The following is a 20,167-nucleotide window of genomic DNA, read 5'->3' on the forward strand; positions in this document are numbered from 1 at the left end:
AAAAACTCTTGAATCTTGAATGAAGGGATGAAGAGATTATGCTTCTCTTTGGGTAATCTTGATTTTATAACACTTATAGTAGTTTTTAAATAACGTGTATGCATATATACGCCTGAATATTGTTATCCAAAATATCTACTGCAATTTCACATTAGATTGCTGATTTGAAATTTACTTTTATTATTATTTTATTATTATTATAATAAACATTTATGGTAAAACTTGTCTGGTGTTTTTTTCCTTGTTTTTATTTTTTGGGGGCATGAAAACATAAAAATCTGACATTTGGTGAGCTGCTTTATGACAATATGTATGTGTTTTACATTGTGTAATGTGATGGTGTCCCCCAAAATAAACAGCAAGTAGTCAAATACACATTCTTGACACGTACATAAAAATGCTTAAAGTTATTAGGTACACTTGAAAATGGTGGTGTACCTAATGGAGTGTCCATGTGACATCACAGATCAGCCAATCAGGAGGTGGGGGTGAGGGCGGGTGTGGCAATTTTCACTTAAACCAGGGGTGTCAACCTCCAGTCCTCGAGGGGCCGCGTTCCAATATGTTTTCCAAGTTACCCTCGTTAAACACACCTGCGTGAAAAGATTTAGCATTTTCACATTCTGCAGGAGCTAAAACTTTTCACGCAGGTGCACTTAACGAGGGAATCCTGGAAAACATGTTGGAATGCGGCCCCGAGGACTAGAGCTTGACACCTGTGACCTTTGACCATGATATTTCCCTAATAAAGTGGCCTGTTATTAGGTACACTTGAAAATGGCGGTGTACCTAATGGAGTGTCCGTGTGATTCCCTCGTTAAGTGCAGGTGCGTGAAAAGTTTTAGCTCTTTTTTAACGTGAAAGTAGCTAAAACTTTTCACGCACCTGCACTTAACGAGGGTCACTTGGAAAACATGTTGGAACGCGGCCCCTCGAGGACTGGAGCTTGACACCTGTGACCTTTGACCAGGATATTAACCCTAATAATGTGGCCTGTTATTAGGTACACTTGAAAATGGCGGTGTACCTAATGGAGTGTCCGTGTGATTCCCTCGTTAAGTGCAGGTGCGTGAAAAGTTTTAGCTCCTTTTTAACCTGAAAGAAGCTAAAACTTTTCACGCAGGTGCGCTTAACGAGGGTCACTTGGAAAACATATTGGAACGCGGCCCCGAGGACTAGAGCTTGCCACCTGTGACCTTTGACCAGGATATTAACCCTAATAAAGTGGCCTGTTATTAGGTACACTTGAAAATGGCGGTGTACCTAATGGAGTGTCCAAGTGATGTCACAGATCAACCAGCCAATCAGAAAGTGGGGGTGAGGGCGGGTGTGGCACTTTTCACTTTCAGTTAAGCTTTGACCATGATTTTTCCCTAATGAAGTGGCCTGTATACCTAAAAATGGCGGTGTACCTAATGGAGAGTCCAAGGGACATCACAGATCAATCAGCCAATCAGGAGGTGGGGCTGAGGGCTGTGGCTACATTTACTAATGAAAAAAAATAGTTGAATAGTTGAAAGAATTGCAAACTAAGGAACATTTTTTTTTAGTATTTTTATTTTTAATACATCTTTTTTATTTTTTCAAGTTTCAAGCTCAACACATTTATTTTCAGTTTCAAGTTTTATTTTTTCATGTACAAGTTTTTCATCTTAAACAACTGGAGGGGAACATACACAGACACATGAACAAAATCACCCAATTTTATGACATTTTACAGATATCACCAAAGATTTCTTACTAGTCAGTACTCAAATGAAGGCTATCTAGCAATATATTTAAATCTATATAGGCTTGTTAACATTGCAAGAAAAGAGTACACAAAAAGTATCACATAGACAAAATGATTACAGCTTAGTAACAATGAAAGTGACAAGCAAGTCAAACAGTGCGCCTTATGCATGTGCAACCCACTGTGATCGTTTGTATTTCTAGTCTGAACTTCATTTTCTTTTTCTTCTTCTTTGTCAAGTTGCTATTTGACCTTCGGTTTGAAACTCTGCAATGAGATGGAGAAAAATCTGGGTCAAGTTAATATGACTACCAATTTTTTTTTAATAGAGGCAGCTAATAAAAAGCCTGCATTACATCACATGTATGCAATACATGTAATATTTTAAATAAACAAAAATAATTAATATAAATAAATAAATAAATAAATAAATAAATAAATAAATAAATAAATAAATAAATAAATACGGAGGTTCCCACCTGTGCAGAACCAAGACCTGGTACTTGATAGGTTTGACCTCCAAGGTCGCATCCTCCTCTCCACTGTCTTGGTTGAGACAAGCGGAAGTTAGACAACGCGCATCAGAGAGCACCCGGGGGAGACGAGATGGCACAAGGGACTCTCTGGAGAAAAAGATTGGTTGGAATAGTGCCACAAGAAAATAACCATGACCCAGAACTGGTAAGCAGAGCTGGTTCGTGGCACGAGCTGTTCAAACATCATATATACAAACATTTAAGTACTCTCCAAAGCCCAAACTATTCAAGTTGATTTATTTTAAAGAAACAACAAATCAGCCCAACATCAAACCGATTTAGATACACGCTTTGAACGTACCTGAATGTCTAATCGCATTTGTATTATTAGTCATAGGCTCGATTCAGATTTCAAATTTTGAAGTTTTCTATGTATCTAGTTATAGAAATTATTGGTAATACAATTATATAGCCTAGTAGGTTCCATTATTACATTACCGTAGTGTTGTATTGACAATACAAATTAAGTGCTACAATGAAATGTCTGTTTGAAATAACATGATTTTTTCATTTTTCATGAGTTTTAACTTTAAATCCACCTGTTGCTGAACCTAATCGTTAATTAAAAAATATTACTAAAGATATTACTATATTAGATGTTATATTATTTATATTAATACAATGTGTCTTACTCACTTGTAAGTCCAGGGTGAGAGAGAGATGTTGGCAAAATTTGGGACAGAATCAGCGACCATCAAATCGCCTGATTCATGCAGCAAATTTTCCACCACCAGTTTCACTGTCCTTCTCTTTTGTCCACCTTTACGACCCACCCGGACTTTGTTTGGTGGGCCTCCGTCGGTGGCGTGCAGTGCAGTAGCCAGACCCAGAAACAAGACAACCCTTAACTAAAAAAAATAAAAAAATAAAATAAAATCTCAGGAACAATACATACAAAAATGAACACATTAGTTGATAATCAAAAAGACTTGACTTACCGCAAGCATCATCACACGGTCCAACTTCACAGAAAGCTTTTTTATTGTCTTGTACAGTCCTTTTATTGGCTCTTTTTTTTTTTTTTTATTTTAAAACCACTCGCTTGATGAGCAAACCAGATTAAACTTTGTTTGTTCTTCCCCCATCACAACACTCCCAACAGCCCACGTATAATGTTTGTTGTGGTCATGAATTAGCCAAACTAGTTCAAAGACAATGTGACCTATCAACGTGCATCTCGAAACAGAGGAAGCTGTAAAATGGAGCACTGCACCTTGCAACCTTCTACCGAGCAGCTGAGTCATGAAGTATTCAAATGTTTAAGATAATGAAAGCAGATAAGCGAGATTTTGGTGGAATGGCACCATTATTATTATTTTAGCAATATTATTTTCATATACATTTTATTACATATATTTTTAGCAATTATTTTAAAAATAAAAATAAGCAATGTTAGATCTTTAACCAAAATATAGTGTATGAAAAGTGTAAAAAAAAAAAAAAAAAATCTGCTAATTCATCGTTTATAGAACCCGGGAGATGCTATGAAAGTGTGACATTACATACACTTTCATATCCCACACACCTTATGAATCATGCGATAGACGATGACATGACCTAAAAAAAAAAAAAAACATTCATGTCATCTCAGGGGTTACAGAAATGACAGCAACACATTTAGACTACAAAAAAAAAAAAAAAAAAAAAGACTCGTGGCAGACCTCTGCTTTCCAATCAGATGTTCTGAGTTCAAATCTCACTGTAATCACAATTTCTTCACATATTTAAATTTTTGGCTCATGTGAAATGTATTCATCTGTCATAATATTTGACCTCAGTAAAAATTCAACCTTGAGTCATCAGAGGAAAAATTAAACGGTTTGGGAAAAACAAAATTGGAGAGAAAACAAGATGACATGTCATGACACTGTGTGTCATTATAAGATGTTGATTATCTTTAGAAAAAAAAAATACACAACTTTAAATACAAAATTAACAAGCTCTTTTTTTTTGAGACATGGGTGGTATGAGTCATCTGTGGCTTTCTAAACTCAAGACTTTGCATCCTGGATGAAGGTGGTAGCAAATACATTCTCTTATGCCGACTGATCAAAACTATAGATAAGCACAGATCACAGGTGGAAGTCAGTTAAGGACATTGCTTGTAGTTGTGCCAGTTGTGCGTCACTATGCACAATTAGGCTCATCCTTGAACCTGAGACGTTAAGAAAAAAATTAATACTGTAGCACAAATGGACACACAATATTTCATGAATGAACTAGGCAAGTAAAGATAAGAATAGCAATCAATATTGAGGATAGAGTACTTTAAATCAAATAATAAATGATAGCCACTGTGTCCACTTATGACTTTAAATAATATAACCAATAATTAAGGTAAATTTAAATTACTCCTATTATTTTTATTAATATTTTTGTGTTCATGTCAGAAGGCCACAATCTGTTTTTTTTATTATCATCTTAAGGAAAATATATCTTTGTGTGAACAGAAAAGGCACCTCGAGTCATGGCTGGGGTTTCTACAGCAAGTGAAAGGTTTTATGACTTTTTAATGTGAAGTACAATTTAAGACCAAGTTCAATAATGTTCCCACAGTGCCATAAATAAACGTGCCTTGTTCACATAAAGCGCTAGAGTTTCATTTAGAGTTTCCACAATCGGCATGTTAGCTGGAGTCATTCCCTCTATATATCTTTTTTTTAAAGAATGTAAATTTTGAGACTTCAGACTTTCATAAAATCCTATATTTGTGAGCGGGGATATGTTTCAACTTGCAGCCCTGATGAGAAATAAGCGGTACTAAAAAAGGAATGGATGTTTAGTAATTCAAAAACACACAAAAACAAAATCTCTAAAATTATAAATTATATATTATAAATTATAAACCCTAACCCTATGCAGAGTAGCTATTGGAATAAAAAAAAAAAAACAATCAGTGTACAAATGTATTTTTATTCTTTTTCTTTTTTTAAATTGCTTCCACTCTATTTACAGGATTCAAAGGGGGAATTGTAAATGATTGTGTTAATATTGAAAAATACGGAAGGAACAAGCTGGAGAAACCCCAGAAATTCTTTAGAAGTCCATGGAACATAATTGACAGATTCAGAATTGACCTGTTCTTAGATGAGGAAGATGATGTCATCAGCCACCATGACCTGGTTATCATCCTGCATGCGACTCAAAGCGGCGCGGACCTCCGCCTTGGTGAAGCGCACCTGACGTTCTTTGTTGATGCCATCCATCAGCACCTGCATCTTTACCGACTGAGCGTGGCCAGACTGGAAAACGGCCAACAGGGACGACTTGAACTCCTTCAGCCTAGCGGGAGGAAACACAAGAGGAATAGTTAATGTTATTTTTCATAATTTCAAATTTAAGGCACCCACCTTTCAGTAGAGAGCTCAGCGACCTCAGCCATTTGTTCCTCCTGCTCCTGCGTCCGCTTGGCTTTTTTCCCTGCAGAGGCCTGAACTGAACAGCACAATGACAATGTGAGACTTCCCAGATCAAATAAAAATTGGAAAATAAAGCTAACAATCGAATGAATAAAAATGTCTCAGGTATTAATTGTCATTTTACGTTAAAAAAAAAAAAAAAAAAGTCCTTTGTGTCACCTTTGTTAATGAATACACTTACTCTCAGGGACTTCCTGCTCTTCACTGAAGTCATATGGACTGTAGGGCTCGCTGCCCTGAGACCCACGGCGCGCCCTTCAGGACAAATAGGTTATTGCAAGCAGCTGAAAAAACGAATTGCAAAAGCACTGGAATTTATGTGTACCTCTTTGTCTGAGATCTCTGTGACTGCTGAGTAGATGCCTCCTCTTCTGCTTCCTCTTCATCCGAGTCAGAAGCATGTTGCTTTCTGGAACGCTTCTTTTCTTTCTCGAGCACCTGCATAAAAACATTGTCACATGCAGCTGAAAAAAACAATTCGATTTGCTATCTGCGTTAGCTTGATCTGCACAAACCTTCTTGAAGTAAGCGAACTGGACGAGCTCAACGGCAACCTCAGAGTCTTCAATCTCAACCACTTTGCTAATGCGGGCCTTGGCGTGAGCCGTGGACAGACGGATCAGGGTCTCCAGCGTACGAGCCGTCACTGGAGATGTCTAAACAGAAAACAGGACATTTGAAAATTGCATTCTCTTACTTTGCAATGTCAAATCGATTATTTCTCAGCCCGACTGCTCACTCTGGCAATATCAGCACTCAGCTGCTCCTGGCTCCTCAACCTTGAGTACTCTTCTGCGATATGATTGGCCGCCTCCTCCGTCAGCACCGGCGTGACCCCCTTGGCGATGTGGATGTACTTCCTCATAAATTCCTTGCTGACAATCTTCTCTCTGAAAGATTCCAAATCTGTCACATTAAGCCATTCAACAACTTGAGACACAAATGAGAATGCTGAAAGACGATTCGATCTAATTGGGTCATCATCAATGGAAGCAAAATCGGCGATGGGCTCTATAGTTACACAAATGCAAAAAATTAGGATTCTACCTCTTTTTTTTATTTCCATGCAGCAGGTTGTTGTGTTTCTCAAAGACCTGCAGCTCTTCGTGCTCCTGCGCCACAACATCCGGGTCGTCTGTGGCCAGTACGTCGACTGAGCCTCCTAGAGCCATTGCTAAAAAATCATCATAAAGAAATAAATAAATAAGCAGGACCTCCATGTCAAAATGTTTATTTTCTGGATGAAGCCGAGTCACAGTACCTGCACCCTCCTGCTCACGGGGGTCACGATAGCGATGCATCCTGAGGACGTGGTCAGAAATCTCCCGGTCCTGCTCCGGGTCCATCTGATCCAGCACGATGAAGAGGAGGTCAAAACGTGACAGCAAGGAGTCCTGCAGTCCGATGTTCTCCATGGGGGTCTTGTACTGGTCATACTATGACAAACAAAAGAGGCACAAGGTGAGTGTGTACTGTTCAGGAGGCGACATGGATTCTTTTTCTAACTCACTCTGCCGTAGACAGGGTTGGCGGCCGCCAGAACAGAGCAACGGGCATTAAGGCGGGCGTGGATGCCGGCTTTCGCGATGGTGACTCGACCCTGCTCCATGACCTCGTGGATGGCCGTGCGGTCCATGTCGGACATCTTGTCAAACTCGTCGATGCACACCACGCCGCGGTCAGCCAGCACCATGGCGCCGGCCTCCAGACGCCGCTCCCCTTGAGGCAGATTGAAAGATTAAATCAATCTGATTGGACAAGAAGCAAATCAGTGAGTTCCTACCGGTTTCCTGGTCAGTGGTAACAGCGGCGGTCAAGCCAACTCCAGTGGAGCCCCGTCCAGTGGTGGGGATTGCTCTCGGTGCGGTGTGGAGAACGTAACGCAGAAGCTGAGATTTGGCAACAGAAGGGTCACCTGAAATCGATCAATGCGCAACAATATATTACTTAAAGGTTGGAAAAATGCATTTGCAGTAATTTGTTCTATGTGACTCCACACAGTATTCTCTAATATTGTGTGTATGGAATTAATATGAATCCTCCTTTGTGTGTACCCCATTGAAGCAAGGCTACTTCTCGTACCAATGAGCAGAATGTTGATGTCTCCTCTGAGTCGCGAGCCGTTTTCCAGCACCTTCTCCACCCCACCAAGCAACATGCAGAGAATCGCCTTCTTGATGTATTCGTGGCCGTGAATGCTGGGGGCCAGTGAGCGAGCCAGCTGATCGAAAACATTCTGGAAGAAAGCAGAAAAACGAGCCTGTTAATTGAAGACCACTGAAGAATGTAAATCTGTCGATATTAATCGATTAGCAAATTAATCGACAACTATTTTAATAATTGAGGAATCATTTAGAGCCATTTTACATATTTTCAGTTCATAAGAATGATTAAATAATTATGAACGCCAGGACTGACATGTCAGTGACAGACTTACGACAGAGCGACTGCGACTGAAGTTTCGAATTTTGCTGATGTCTTCAGCATTGAAGGTTGGGGACACTTCCTTGCTCATCTGTTTGACATGACAGGCGATCATGATAGTCCTGGGCCCCGAAAAAAAAAATAATACATAAAACAGAAATGTAATATCTTTGTACAGTGCAAATCAAATCAGTAGTGTTAGCAAAAAGTATTAATCGAGGTTCAACCTGAATGTCCCAGATGTGAAGCCTCCCTTCTTTCCAGGCAGGCAGCGGTACGTTCCGATGACCTGCACTCTGTCTCCTGGTTTAACCACGTCCACTAAGTCATTGTCCAGGATGATGTCCACAGAGCGAGGCAACTGGCCTGCCGGGGCTTTCTCCGGCATCTCCTGAACCGTGATGGTCTGGTGGTCCTTGTAGACAGAGAGTCCGAACTCCGTTTCTAGCGGGTTGTTCTCTTCGTCCTGTTTGGAAGAACCCGAGAGGGAAGATTGAGGATTGATATGAGTGTGTCCCACTGATAGAAGAGCAAAAGCATGTGTTTATATACCTTGGTGGGGTAGATGGAATTAGAAGGGAAAGCATCCAAAGAAGTCATATCTGTGTACTTCCTCTCCATGGTCTTGTTGGTGGCGGGGCAATAGTGGACGCTCCGCACCACTTTGGGGCGCACAAGAGAACCTACGACAAATTGAGGGAGTATTAGATTAAATTAACAAAAAATGTATGCTTTAAACTTGACCGGTATCACAAAAGACACTCACATTTGGTGATGATGCCCTCCACACAGACCATGCTGCCCAGCAGCCTGGAGGTGAGCGTCCTCGGAGTGACGTGCTTGGTGCCGAAGCTTCCTTCCAAGCCGATGTTGAACTCCTCGTACTGTTTGGCGTAGGTGGCGTCCACCGAGGCCACCATGTCCTTCAGGGCCAGCTGGAAGGCCATCAGCTCTTCAAAAGCATTGTTCATCAACCTGGAAGAAAGAGTGAAACACTGAGCAAGCTGCAAAAGTCAATGAGCAAAAGTATTGGGACTGTCCTATTCCATGCACATTATAATTGCAATTTAATATACACATTTTATTAAAGTCCTCTAATTGTGTATCATTGAATTAACATGTATTACAATAAACAATATCAATTAGATTTTATTTAATTATTCAGCTTTAACAGAATTGGTAAAAATCTCTTGGAGAGTCCCATCCAGGGCAATTTGTGGATTAAGAATTTTGAATAGAACATTTAAACTAACAAGGTCCCAACTGCTCTGTATGACACCCAGTAATCCATAATTCTTTCAGAAACACATACTTGACAAAAATAAAAAGTCACATATGTTTATTATACTCACTTTGAAGCCCGTGCTTCATTGCGTCTCCTCAGGTCGTTAATGTTGACGATGAGACGAGACTTGTTCTCGCCGATCATGTCACGGACTTTGCTTTGGTAAACGGCCTGGTCTTGCTAAATTACAAAAAACAAAACGCACGTTTAAGTTTCCTCTCAACTATTCAAAAACAACCAAGACAATTCGGACAGTCTAAAATCGGTAACATGAATAAGCTTATTTCTTAAATCAATCGTCACTAACTTAATTTGCACATCTCGATTAATATAACAACGTGAGGCACATTATGGTGATCGGGCTAACATAATTAAACTTACATCATCGTCCAGAAAGTCCAAATAATCTCTCTGTGCCTCCCTCATCGAAAGGTCATCTATAACATCGGTAGCCATAATGCAAGAGTTTGAGTTTATTTAGCTGGGGAGGGAAAAAACGCTATTAAATGCCAAACAAATCCGACCGATGTGCCGCTTTCTAAAGTCTGTCCGCACAATGAAGAATTTTCGCGCCACGACGTCGTGACGCAACAAAAGCGTTACATGGGATTGGTCGATACAGTTCCGTGTTTGCTACGGCTTCATTACAGATGTCCAATGACAGTTCTTTGTGTGTCCATGTGACCCAGCCCCACGAAAAACTCCCGCGAAAGTAAAACAGGAAGTGAGTCCCGATGAGGAAAGCTCAACAACCGTAAACTAGACAATTTCAGTATTATCCAGAAGAGGGCGACCTGCTTATTTTCCTTATTCACTTGTCACTGCATTGCACTGTCGATTTCGAAACATTTGTTTGCAAAGATAATATTGCACGCACTTTAACAACACAACCACACAAGCGCTACTCTAAATCCCCACTGTGAGAGATTTTTTTCTAAATAAATATTCATCCTTAGTATTGCATAATAGGGTGTATGCATGTTTTGCGACAGTCATTTTGGTGGAGTGGATTTTTTTCTGATGTAAAATATCTGCCATGACTCAAGCACTTTTGAGAAAACGCCTTATGAACGCTGCCTCCACGGGATTTGTGGGTAGTGTAGTTAATAATTTTATTTGTCTGAGAATAAGCGACTCAGAAAATGGCTGGATGGGTGGCTGGATGGATGTTTTTTCATATTAATTATTATTTTTTTGATTTTGGTAGACTTGTGTTTAACTTCAATATATTATCGTGGGACGTGTTTCTATTATTTCTGCTTATTCGGCAACAAACTATTCCAAGCATCTCATATCCACATTTCTACATTTTTCGACTGATTCGCCTTAATAATAATAATGGTGAATAACTGGCATTTCGAAACACAACAAAAGATGTCGCCATGCATTAAAAGTCAGCATGCATTTGACATAAGGACATTTTTAAAAACTCTTAAACATGAACGCACAATTCTGATGATTCGTGGGAGGCTCATGGGCGTTTCTCCATAGTCACATCAACACCGCCTACAAACTTCCAGGTCAGCTATCCTTTTTCCTTCTCGAGCTTCATGAATAAAACCTCCAGTCCACATGTCATGTTCCAGGCTGGCGAGTAAAGTGTTGCTTCATTTGAGTCGACTAGCTTGCAGAGACGCGCAACTCCAGGTGGACAACGGATTCGATCGTGACAGGTGAGGCACGCACGGATCACGTTTGATTTCATTATAGTAAAATCTAGTGCTTCTTTCTTGTTTTGAATAGCTTCATAGTTACTTCGTGTTACATAGTTTTTCAATAACCTTCGTTATTATTATTATTATAATAACTCTATGGAGATCTCAATGAGATCATAGGAGTTTAACTAGGGCATGTGAAATGTTTGACTAGTCAACGATTGTTCCTCAGGTGCATATTTACCTTGCTGACAGCAGTAGATGAAGTTATTGTGTGCATATATACTTTACGTGATACTCTACTCGCAAGTTTAACAGCATATCTTTTGTCCTGTAGACATTTGTGAAGGAATGTCACTGCAAATAACCTTACCTACAATGCGCCTCCCGGAATAGTTCATTGTTGGAATAAGCAAATGTTTTTTGGGGAGGTTTAAGAATGCCACGTGCTGTGGATTCACTGGCCAATTTTTTTTTTGCTCACTAATCCCATGAATAAGTTCATTGTGGGTGAAAAATGCACCTCTGTTCAAATTGTTTTGAGTTGAAGAGAAAGCAAGTGTGATTTCAATTGTGGGGTAACTATGCCATCCATTCATTCATTTTCTACAACTCATACTGGTTGTGGATGGAGGCCGTTTGTTTAGTGCGGAGTACAGCTCGCCTTGTTTCAGTTTTCTACTTGTACTACAGAAAACTGCAAAAAAAAAGAGATATATTGTATGTCAACAAACAGAAGAAGAGGAATAAGCAGGTTTCTTTGAAGGGGATAAAAAAAAATTGCCTCCTTAAAACAGAAACTAATCTGCATGACCACTGAGCATTTAAGTCAAATAAATCTGGGTTGATTTAAATGTGTGGTGTTAATGTGGCATGAGGAACTCATCACAAACAATTCACAATTGATTGTTTTTTTCCAGCGTAATCCACGTTATCCAGTTCTGTCTTCCATCTGCAAGACCCAGCAATGTCCGGAGAGTTCCTCCAGCGACTGAGAACCATCATCCCAAGTGCAAAGCAGATCGGCCAACTCCTTCATGACCTGCTATCTTCTTCCTTGCAACTGCCCAGCCCCACTGTCTCTTCCAGTCAAGTCCCCAGCTTGTTTCGGGAACCTTACATCTTGTCAGGATACCGTCCTGTCCATCAGAAATGGCACTGTTACCTCTTCAGCCTCTTCCAGAGACACAACGAATCTCTCAACGTGTGGACTCACTTGCTGGCAGCCCTTGTGCTCCTACATCAGTGGTGGGCTAAAATAGGAGCCGTGGGGTACACCTTTACGGCAGCATCTCTCCCTTTCTGCCTCTTCTTTGTGTCTTCATTGACGTATTTGTTTTTCAGCGCAGCAGCTCATCTCTTTCAGTCTCACTCTGAGCATGCACATTATTTATTGTTCTTCCTGGACTACGTGGGTGTGGCTGTTTATCAATACGGATGCTCCCTTGGACATTATTTTTATACATCTGAGCCAGCGTGGAGAGCCAGCTCCATTGGCTCGCTATTCTTGCCCGGCGCGGCTTTCTTAGGATGGCTTTTCTGCGCTAGCAGCTGTTTTGCCAAATCTAGATATCGGCGGCCGTATCCCGTGGGTCGTAAAATTTGTCAGCTGATTCCCGCCACCCTGGCATATTTGCTGGACATCAGTCCTGTGTTGCACCGACTTTCAACTGCGGCCTGGTTAGAGGAACCCTCACTGCCCTTCCACGCCCTCCAGGTCGCTTCTTTCCTTTTGAGCGCCGTCTTCTTCTCCTGCCCCATACCTGAGCGCTTCTTCCCAGGCCGCTGTGACTTTCTGGGCCAAGGTCACCAAATCTTTCATATGTTTTTGTCCCTGTGTACACTGTTTCAGCTGGAGGCACTCTTTTGGGATTATGTCAGGCGGAGGGATACAGTGGTGGAGACATTTGGGGAGACACAGCTGTGGTGTGCTTGTATATCCTTCCCCGCCCTGTTCCTGTTTTGCATTTTGACAGCACTTGTAATAATGAAGCACAAACAAAAACAACTAAAGGGTCAAAAACAGAGAGACAATTAAGAAATGTGTGTATAGAGATGAAATCAGAAAAGCAACGGTATGAAAAGCAGCAATGAAATGCAAACTAAATGTTAAGTATTCCAACTGGCATGTCATGGTTATTTTCAAGTATGCAAAATATTTCACAGCTGATCCACGGCAGAAATATTTGGAACATTGTGCAACACTTTCCTCGATGAATCATTGCTATTGCTCCTGCTGAAAGAATCTCAGCTGAGTGAGTTGCAAATAACAGTTTGTTGCTCTACAACTGCCATGCATTTTTTTTTTCTTTCAATTAATTATCATTAAAAAAATTCCCCCTCGATTGATTTAGATGGCATTTTAGCCCATGAGATAGTACACAACCAATTCACACAATTATCTGATCAGACGAGTCAGCCCAATTGCTAGCCATAATGCGGGTCTGTTTTTTTTTTTCTCAAGCATGCAGACCAGCTGGCTTTGCAGAGTCATAGGGATGCCAGAGAACAATACTGCTAAACATTGGAAAAATGACAACAGCGTGACCAAAGCTGATTATTTCCAATGTGTCCTCCGCTGCAGTTGATTATTTGAATAAATTGTCCTGCTGTACTTTAAGTTATACACCACAGTAGAATCGAGAGCAATACTGGTCACCCTTGGAATACTCTGTGTTTCTCTATGTTGTCTAAATTCTGCCTTTGAAAAAAGTGATTCTTTTTCCCTGATGTGCAACTTTGCTTATTTTCATTATAGTCAAATTTTGATGCAATGAACTCAAGTTTAATATGGTGTAGAGTATCATTAATATATATATTTTAACAGTGTAGCGTTTAACATGTTTTACACAATTTGATTATTGGGACTAGGCCAGATGACCAAACAGGAAATAGCATTTTTATTTTTAAAACAATGTTACCTATTTTTTTTCCTTTGTAATGTGTTATCTGTTTAAGTTAATAAAGAAAATGAATTAAATTATATTCCAACTAGCTATTATTGAGTTTGAATATCATTTTATTGACCCCCCCAATAATTTAGCATCCCTGAAGGCCGCTGTGACCTTTGCCTATTTTGTAACGGGTGAACCTGCTTTGACATCTAGCAAAACACACAGTCAGCGCAAAAAATAAAACTGAAACAATGTAAAACTATGTTGGTGCGTCAGCTGTCTTCATCCTGTTTCATTAAGATTAACATCACAATGTTATCACAATCTAAACTCTCAGTCAGGAGCTCCTTATAACCCCACGAAAGTAGGATCCATTGCATTGACCTATTCTACCTTTATCTTGGCTGCACCTAAAACATGCAAAGGTGTGTCTGTACCAATAAGAGGCTCATTATCATAGGACACGACAAATGAAAAAATGTTGAAGATTCCATAAAACCATAAAGAAGATGTAGCTCAAGTGTTTTATGATTGTTTTGACCTCATCTTACAAGTCAAAGCACATTAGATGATATGTAGGTGGAAAAATGGACAGCTGGGTATGATATAATATAATTCATTAATATAATTCTCAAGGTCCACTAAAAATAACTATAATTTGCTGCAATTTGCTACCATTTGTTCCATAAAGGGACGAATAAAGCATTTTTATGGCAGTTTCCATCCTCCCCAATCAAAACCTCGGAGAATGGATTACAATTGTATCTAACTAGCAGTGTCAGACTACATCCAATTAGATAACAATGTTTACTCCACCGCATGTATTTCGCACTCCACTGTGACATTCCATTAGAGCTGAGTATTGCAATGACCAAAACCAACCAGCAGGTGTCGCTTCACCTACAGGATATGAATGGAAATAAGATTTGGGGGGGGTCATTCTCATTTTCGACGTGTTTTTAAATGTTTTGCCTATGATGAGGTCAATACTACAATACAGGATCAAATATTTCTGTTTTGTAATTTTAATGATACACCCCTGCGAGCATTTTGACGTCTAATAGACGTCTATTAGACGTCGGCTAAAAGACGTCTAATAGACGATTAGATTAGAATAGACGTCTATTAGACGTCTAAAAGACGTCTATTCAGATGACAAGTTATCATACTATTCAAATACCAGTTTTACAACAGTGCTTGGAATGTGCATGCAGCAGGTACGTAGTAGGTGCACAGGCGTTGCTCTGAGGTTGAGCTTAAGTACAATGGGCTGGTTATCAAGCTTGTGTGAGCACCTCCTTCAAGACAAGCAGGACACCAATGAAAATGAATCCCTCCTTCAAGTACCTGCCTTTTTGCAACGCATAATACCGTGACATGAGCTGAATGACTGGCAGCAGTTGGTGACACACAAGTGAGTCAAGCAGCGCAAACTGGTAAGTGATATGCATTGTACACATGACATGTCATTTATGTGACAGAAATGATCTTACCTGGATCATTTTCTCAATTGGTGGTAGATCATTTTTTTGGTTTGATTATATCGCAGAGCACGTCCACAATGGCTCCGATTCCGATGTTCGATATGATGTCGTCTTTTTCGTCTGCCGAGGTGGGCATCATCTCCCTCGTCGTCTTTCTTATCGTCAGCATCAGTCTGGTCGCCCTCTGCACAAATTGTCAGAAGTAAGTCAAATCATCATACACTGCCTCACCTTTTGAAGAATCGTTGTATATGTCGGATTAATCATGACCAACAAATACAAATTTGACTTGTAATATGATTCGTTTTTGTCCATTCATAAATGCAAGACTCTACATGGTTATTAATCTCCTTCTCACGACAAAGCTTAGACTTGTCAGACTTGATGGGTGGATTTTGTGGAAAGGTGTTGGCCTGTTTAAAAAGAGGAAACAAGGGGTTTTAAATATTACAATCGCCAAATGCCACAACTTGGATCATCACAGTAACATCTTTACGGCCGGACAAATGACCCAATTGTATAAAAATATTTTGGACGCACCTAGATATGCATTTGTGTGTTTCCACACCCACCACTGCCAAACATACCAGTGACGGAGGCCCGGTCTGACTGAGTCGATGAAAATGCACTCTTATCTGCTGCTGAGTACATTCCTGGAGTTGTTTGTCACTCAAAAGAATGAAATTGCAACAGCGGCTGTAGAGATAGATAAGAATCATTTTAGTTGTTACCTAATCAAAAAAGCAAAATGGCTTTGATTTGTTTACAAGATCACTGCATCTTCTATTTCATAACATATTTGGTAGCTCATTCTTTCAACTTAAGGTGAGTTCCACGCCTAAGTATAAGTGGTTGAATCATGTGATTTCAACCAGCCAATCAGCAAATGAATTTATCGAAGCGAACGATTTTACCTGCATGGTAAAATTCTTGCATCTCATCACTTTTCCAGAAAACAAAAATAAGGCTTGTTTGTTGACATTAACATGACGTTGTGATAGAGAGAAAATAATTTTCAACGTTTTAGACTATATAAACCAATCTATTTTAGATATCTATTTTATTTGAATCACAGATCCAAGTGACAATTATAATTGATATGTGAAAAAAAATGGACTTTATGCCTAACAGTGTTGGTATAATTCTAATGATTGTCATTATTTTTATGTTTATATATTATGATTATATAATTTATATTATTTTGTTTACATTATTTTATACAGTGTCCACTTAATCAGAATCACACACACACATCCCACGCACTGTCACACCCTTGGAACAAGCCCTAATTTTGTTCGTTGTCATCTTCAGGAGTTCCAGCACCGCATACGATGTGAACGGAGGAGGCACGGCGGTATGAACTGACTCGTTCTTCCTCTTCCTCTCACGTGTCACTCTGAATTCCATTCATGATGCAGCGCCCTTTAAATTAGCAAGTTGTTCCTCTGGAATTGCAACTATAGCGTAATTAGGTCCAGGGGAAACCATGAAACTTTTTTGCAAATCAAGGCTCTAAATAACTTTTTTTAAGAGCAAATTTGTTATTCAGTGAATACTTTTGAGACGCAAATTATGTAATTATGAATGAATGAATTTTATTTGTTTCAATGAAGCGCATCATAAATTATGAAGAGCAGGTAGCAGTAATTATTTTGCAGGTTAATTCCAGGGTCACATTTTTTTTAAACAATAAAAATATGACGAGGGAGTTTGAATGTAGGTTTGCAAATGTCAAATATGTCAGTACTAGAGTGTACTATACTAAAAATTATATGGAATAATTGTACTTTCAGCTAAACTAAAATTTTACTTAATATATTTCACTTCATAGCAACCAACTAAACTTGTTTACATGATTCACTTGTTAGATCACTCAAGATAGATTTTAAGGACTTAAGCTCAGGAAAAATGAGAATTCTTTTAAAATTGACCCTTTTTAAATAATGCAAAACAGTAATAATTTGGTGGTAAAATAAAAGCTAACTTCAATTCTCACCTAATCATAACTTATTTCAAAACAGGGCACAGAGGCCTGAATTTCATTACTCACTATTAATTAGTCTTCATTTAAATAACATTGTCAGAGTTAAGATAAATATTCCGTGACATATTATGCTCATCATTTAAACACACACAAAGTTAAGCATAGTCGACAACAAGCTAACAGCATCTGTCGCCGGGTAGAAAGACCACATTCATTGTTACTGATTAGTTTCAGGAAAAAAAGTCATGTGATAGACTTCACACTTCACAAAAACATGTTATGCATTCCAATTGTAACTTAGTTTGTTAGATCAGATCATGTCCAGATAAGCCGGTTAGTTTCACAAAGGAGTTTGATAAATTCTACTTGATAAAAAGTAGACAGAATTTTTGAAAGATTTACCCGTTGAGTTATTTCATTTTATTTTCGACCCATTTGGAAAAGTTGTGCAAATGATACCTGGCTCTTACTGGGCCGGGCAGCTATAAATTTTCAAGGACCGCCACTGTTTACAAACCAGTACTCCACACCTGTCCCATACCAAGAAGGGCTAGGCTAACATGCTAACCTTATGTAATTACTTTCTATATTACCGTATTTTTCAGGCTATAAGGTGCCATTAAAATCATTTAATTTTTAAAGTTTGAAATTAACTTTCGAGTTGAATTTATGAATAGGTAGATATTGGTTGGAATGGGAAAACTTTATGGATGTTTGACTTCAGAGGTTTTACTCTCATGTGACCGTGTTCGTGGGAACACAATATTTTCATTGTGCATTTATTGTTCTTCTTTATCTTTATGACAGACTGATGGCAGAGGTAAGTTCGTATCTCATGAAATTTAACATATTGTAAATTGTTACATTTTTTTTCTTAACTTGCTTGCATTTCCTTGCCAATTTACAGACTCAAATTATACAGCATGGAGAGATCATAAAAGCATGCCAAAGAGTACACTGGAGAGATCAGTCATCGCAGTCAGCTAAGCCCCTGCTTGCAACACTCCTTTAAAGTTAAAGTTTGTTTTCAAGAGGCAGATATGAGGACAAATTAACACTTAACATTCCTTTCCAATGAAATCCAGTTTTCCACTGTTGGCTTTGTCCTGAATGGACGAATGGACACAAAAGGGGGAGGCAGGTTACAGGGCAGCTTCATCTTACTGTACTGACTTCACCATGTCAGGCCTTTCACTTAATGGCAGAAAACACTCACATCAAATAGTTAAACAATATGTTTTGTCAAAAAAAAATAAAAAATTAAGCTCACGAAGTAATATATTTGGACCTTATTGTGAATTGAGAAAACAAATAATGGTGGAAGTAAATGTCATTAAAGATCCAGAGACAATCCAAAATCGTCTATATGCTTGTTCTTGGGAGTGAAACAGATTTTACAGTGACCAATAAGGAAATCAAAACATTTTATTGCTGGAGTTAATTATCTGCACACACTCAGGAAACCGCAAAGATTCATGTATGACGATTTTTCACATAAAGCTTTTTGTTATTGTTTTTGTTTCCTCGTTTTCTATAACTTCTTTTGTGCTCGCGTGTGTGAGTGAATGTGTTTGTGCGGAAGACATTAGCCGTTAGCCATGCAATAATTCAGTGTTTTTTTTCCCCACAATGTTGAACTAGATTTTAAGGTGCATACTGACCGGCAAATTAAATGCAAACATGGCAATTCATTTAACTTAAGCATGTTAATCAACTTGTTTAGCGTGTGAAGAAACAAATCATAATTTGTAAAATGGTGCCTGAAATTTGATGACTAAACAGAATTTGATCTCTAGGGGATTTGTTTTTATTTTTATTTAGTTCTAATATGAGTGTTTGGTATTGTTTCGCTAACCATAAAATAATTTGTTTTTGGATTTGTTATGCCTGTGTGCAATTGTCTTAAGAGGGCATAATGTGAATTTTGGTGCAGGGTTGCTTTCTTTTAAGGGATACATCTGATTGCATTTGTATTCTTTTTTTTATCATCTATCTAATAAATTCTAATTTGATATTCACATGTGTCTGTTGATGATGAATTTATATACTGTTTGTTTTATTTGTCTTTTCAGGTTCAGAAAAATCTAGATAATGCATTTGATGGCCTCAGTTTAATTGGGAAAACTTGGGAGTGGCAACTTACCGCGATGAGAATTTAAAGTGAGGGTGGGGTTGCAATTCTTGCAATGCCAGTTTTCATACCATGTGTGGTAGAGATACTTGTCTTACTCTCGTGTTGCAATACTACTACACACCCAAGTGAGAATCGTGAGGGCGTTGGTATGCCGAAAAACAATACTGACTCCTGCAATGTTGTTTTAGGCCGTTAGAGGGCAGCAGAAACAAGCATTACAAATAGTATGCAGCTCACCAGCCAATATGGAATGAAAATGCGTAGAAATGTTTGAGACTGAAGGATCTATATTTTGTGAAATTGTCTTTTGAATGTGTTTAAGCAAAGTTGGGTCACTTGGGTGCTTGAATTATTTTGTGAGATGAATAGGCAATGACGTGCGGTGAGGTTCATGACTGGGGAGGCACTGACGTCACTCCCATCCCCGGTAAAATTTGTCCGACACCTAACCGTGTCACAAAAAAACGTTGGGGAACGCTGCTCTAGAGTGGCTTATTCATTATTTAATTTAAACTATTTTAATTAAAATCCCATATCAGCAGTCTTCACACATACAAACACTCAGTAAAGCACATGGAATCAAAAACTTGTTTTCGATTGTGCTCCCTTCCGAAGTCCCG

General features: G+C 39.0%; 3 protein-coding genes and 1 long non-coding RNA gene across 5 annotated transcripts; 2 read left to right on the forward strand and 2 right to left on the reverse strand.

Moving 5' to 3' along the window:
- Positions 1–1,576: 1,576 nt before the first annotated feature.
- On the reverse strand, positions 1,577–5,080 carry il17a/f3 (interleukin 17a/f3). Its single transcript, XM_088361555.1, has 4 exons — positions 3,207–5,080; positions 2,905–3,116; positions 2,212–2,355; positions 1,577–1,999 (listed from the first exon to the last, which is right to left on the reverse strand). Exons 1-4 carry the CDS (start codon positions 3,216–3,218, stop codon positions 1,882–1,884), a joined length of 486 nt encoding a protein of 161 aa, XP_088217681.1. The 5' UTR covers positions 3,219–5,080; the 3' UTR covers positions 1,577–1,881.
- Positions 5,081–5,161: 81 nt separating this feature from the next.
- mcm3 (minichromosome maintenance complex component 3) lies at positions 5,162–15,620 on the reverse strand. Of its 2 annotated transcripts, none has more exons than XM_088361553.1 (17): positions 15,439–15,620; positions 9,464–9,576; positions 8,878–9,086; positions 8,664–8,794; positions 8,339–8,577; positions 8,125–8,233; positions 7,770–7,923; positions 7,471–7,602; positions 7,198–7,406; positions 6,949–7,123; positions 6,735–6,861; positions 6,427–6,577; positions 6,203–6,343; positions 6,013–6,125; positions 5,869–5,942; positions 5,619–5,703; positions 5,162–5,550 (listed from the first exon to the last, which is right to left on the reverse strand). In XM_088361553.1, the coding sequence occupies exons 1-17, from the start codon at positions 15,445–15,447 to the stop codon at positions 5,352–5,354; spliced, it is 2,370 nt and encodes a 789-aa protein (XP_088217679.1). In that variant the 5' UTR covers positions 15,448–15,620; the 3' UTR covers positions 5,162–5,351. The 2 variants fall into 2 exon arrangements, with proteins under 2 accessions (XP_088217679.1, XP_088217678.1); XM_088361552.1 differs by lacking the exon at positions 15,439–15,620 and adding an exon at positions 9,778–9,983.
- On the forward strand, positions 10,888–14,045 carry paqr8 (progestin and adipoQ receptor family member VIII). The gene is made up of 2 exons (XM_088361554.1): positions 10,888–11,069; positions 11,972–14,045. Exon 2 carries the CDS (start codon positions 12,019–12,021, stop codon positions 13,087–13,089), a length of 1,071 nt encoding a protein of 356 aa, XP_088217680.1. The 5' UTR covers positions 10,888–11,069; positions 11,972–12,018; the 3' UTR covers positions 13,090–14,045.
- Positions 15,222–19,431, forward strand: LOC148381750 (uncharacterized). Its single transcript, XR_015854333.1, has 5 exons — positions 15,222–15,381; positions 15,495–15,631; positions 16,741–16,783; positions 18,221–18,233; positions 18,321–19,431. It is a non-coding gene; the product is annotated as an uncharacterized LOC148381750 (long non-coding RNA).
- The last annotated feature ends 736 nt before the right edge of the window (positions 19,432–20,167 follow it).

The sequence above is a fragment of the Syngnathus floridae genome, chromosome 19, assembly GCF_059516105.1.
Source record: "Syngnathus floridae isolate MCC-2025c chromosome 19, RoL_Sflo_1.0, whole genome shotgun sequence".
Lineage (NCBI taxonomy): Eukaryota > Metazoa > Chordata > Actinopteri > Syngnathiformes > Syngnathidae > Syngnathus > Syngnathus floridae.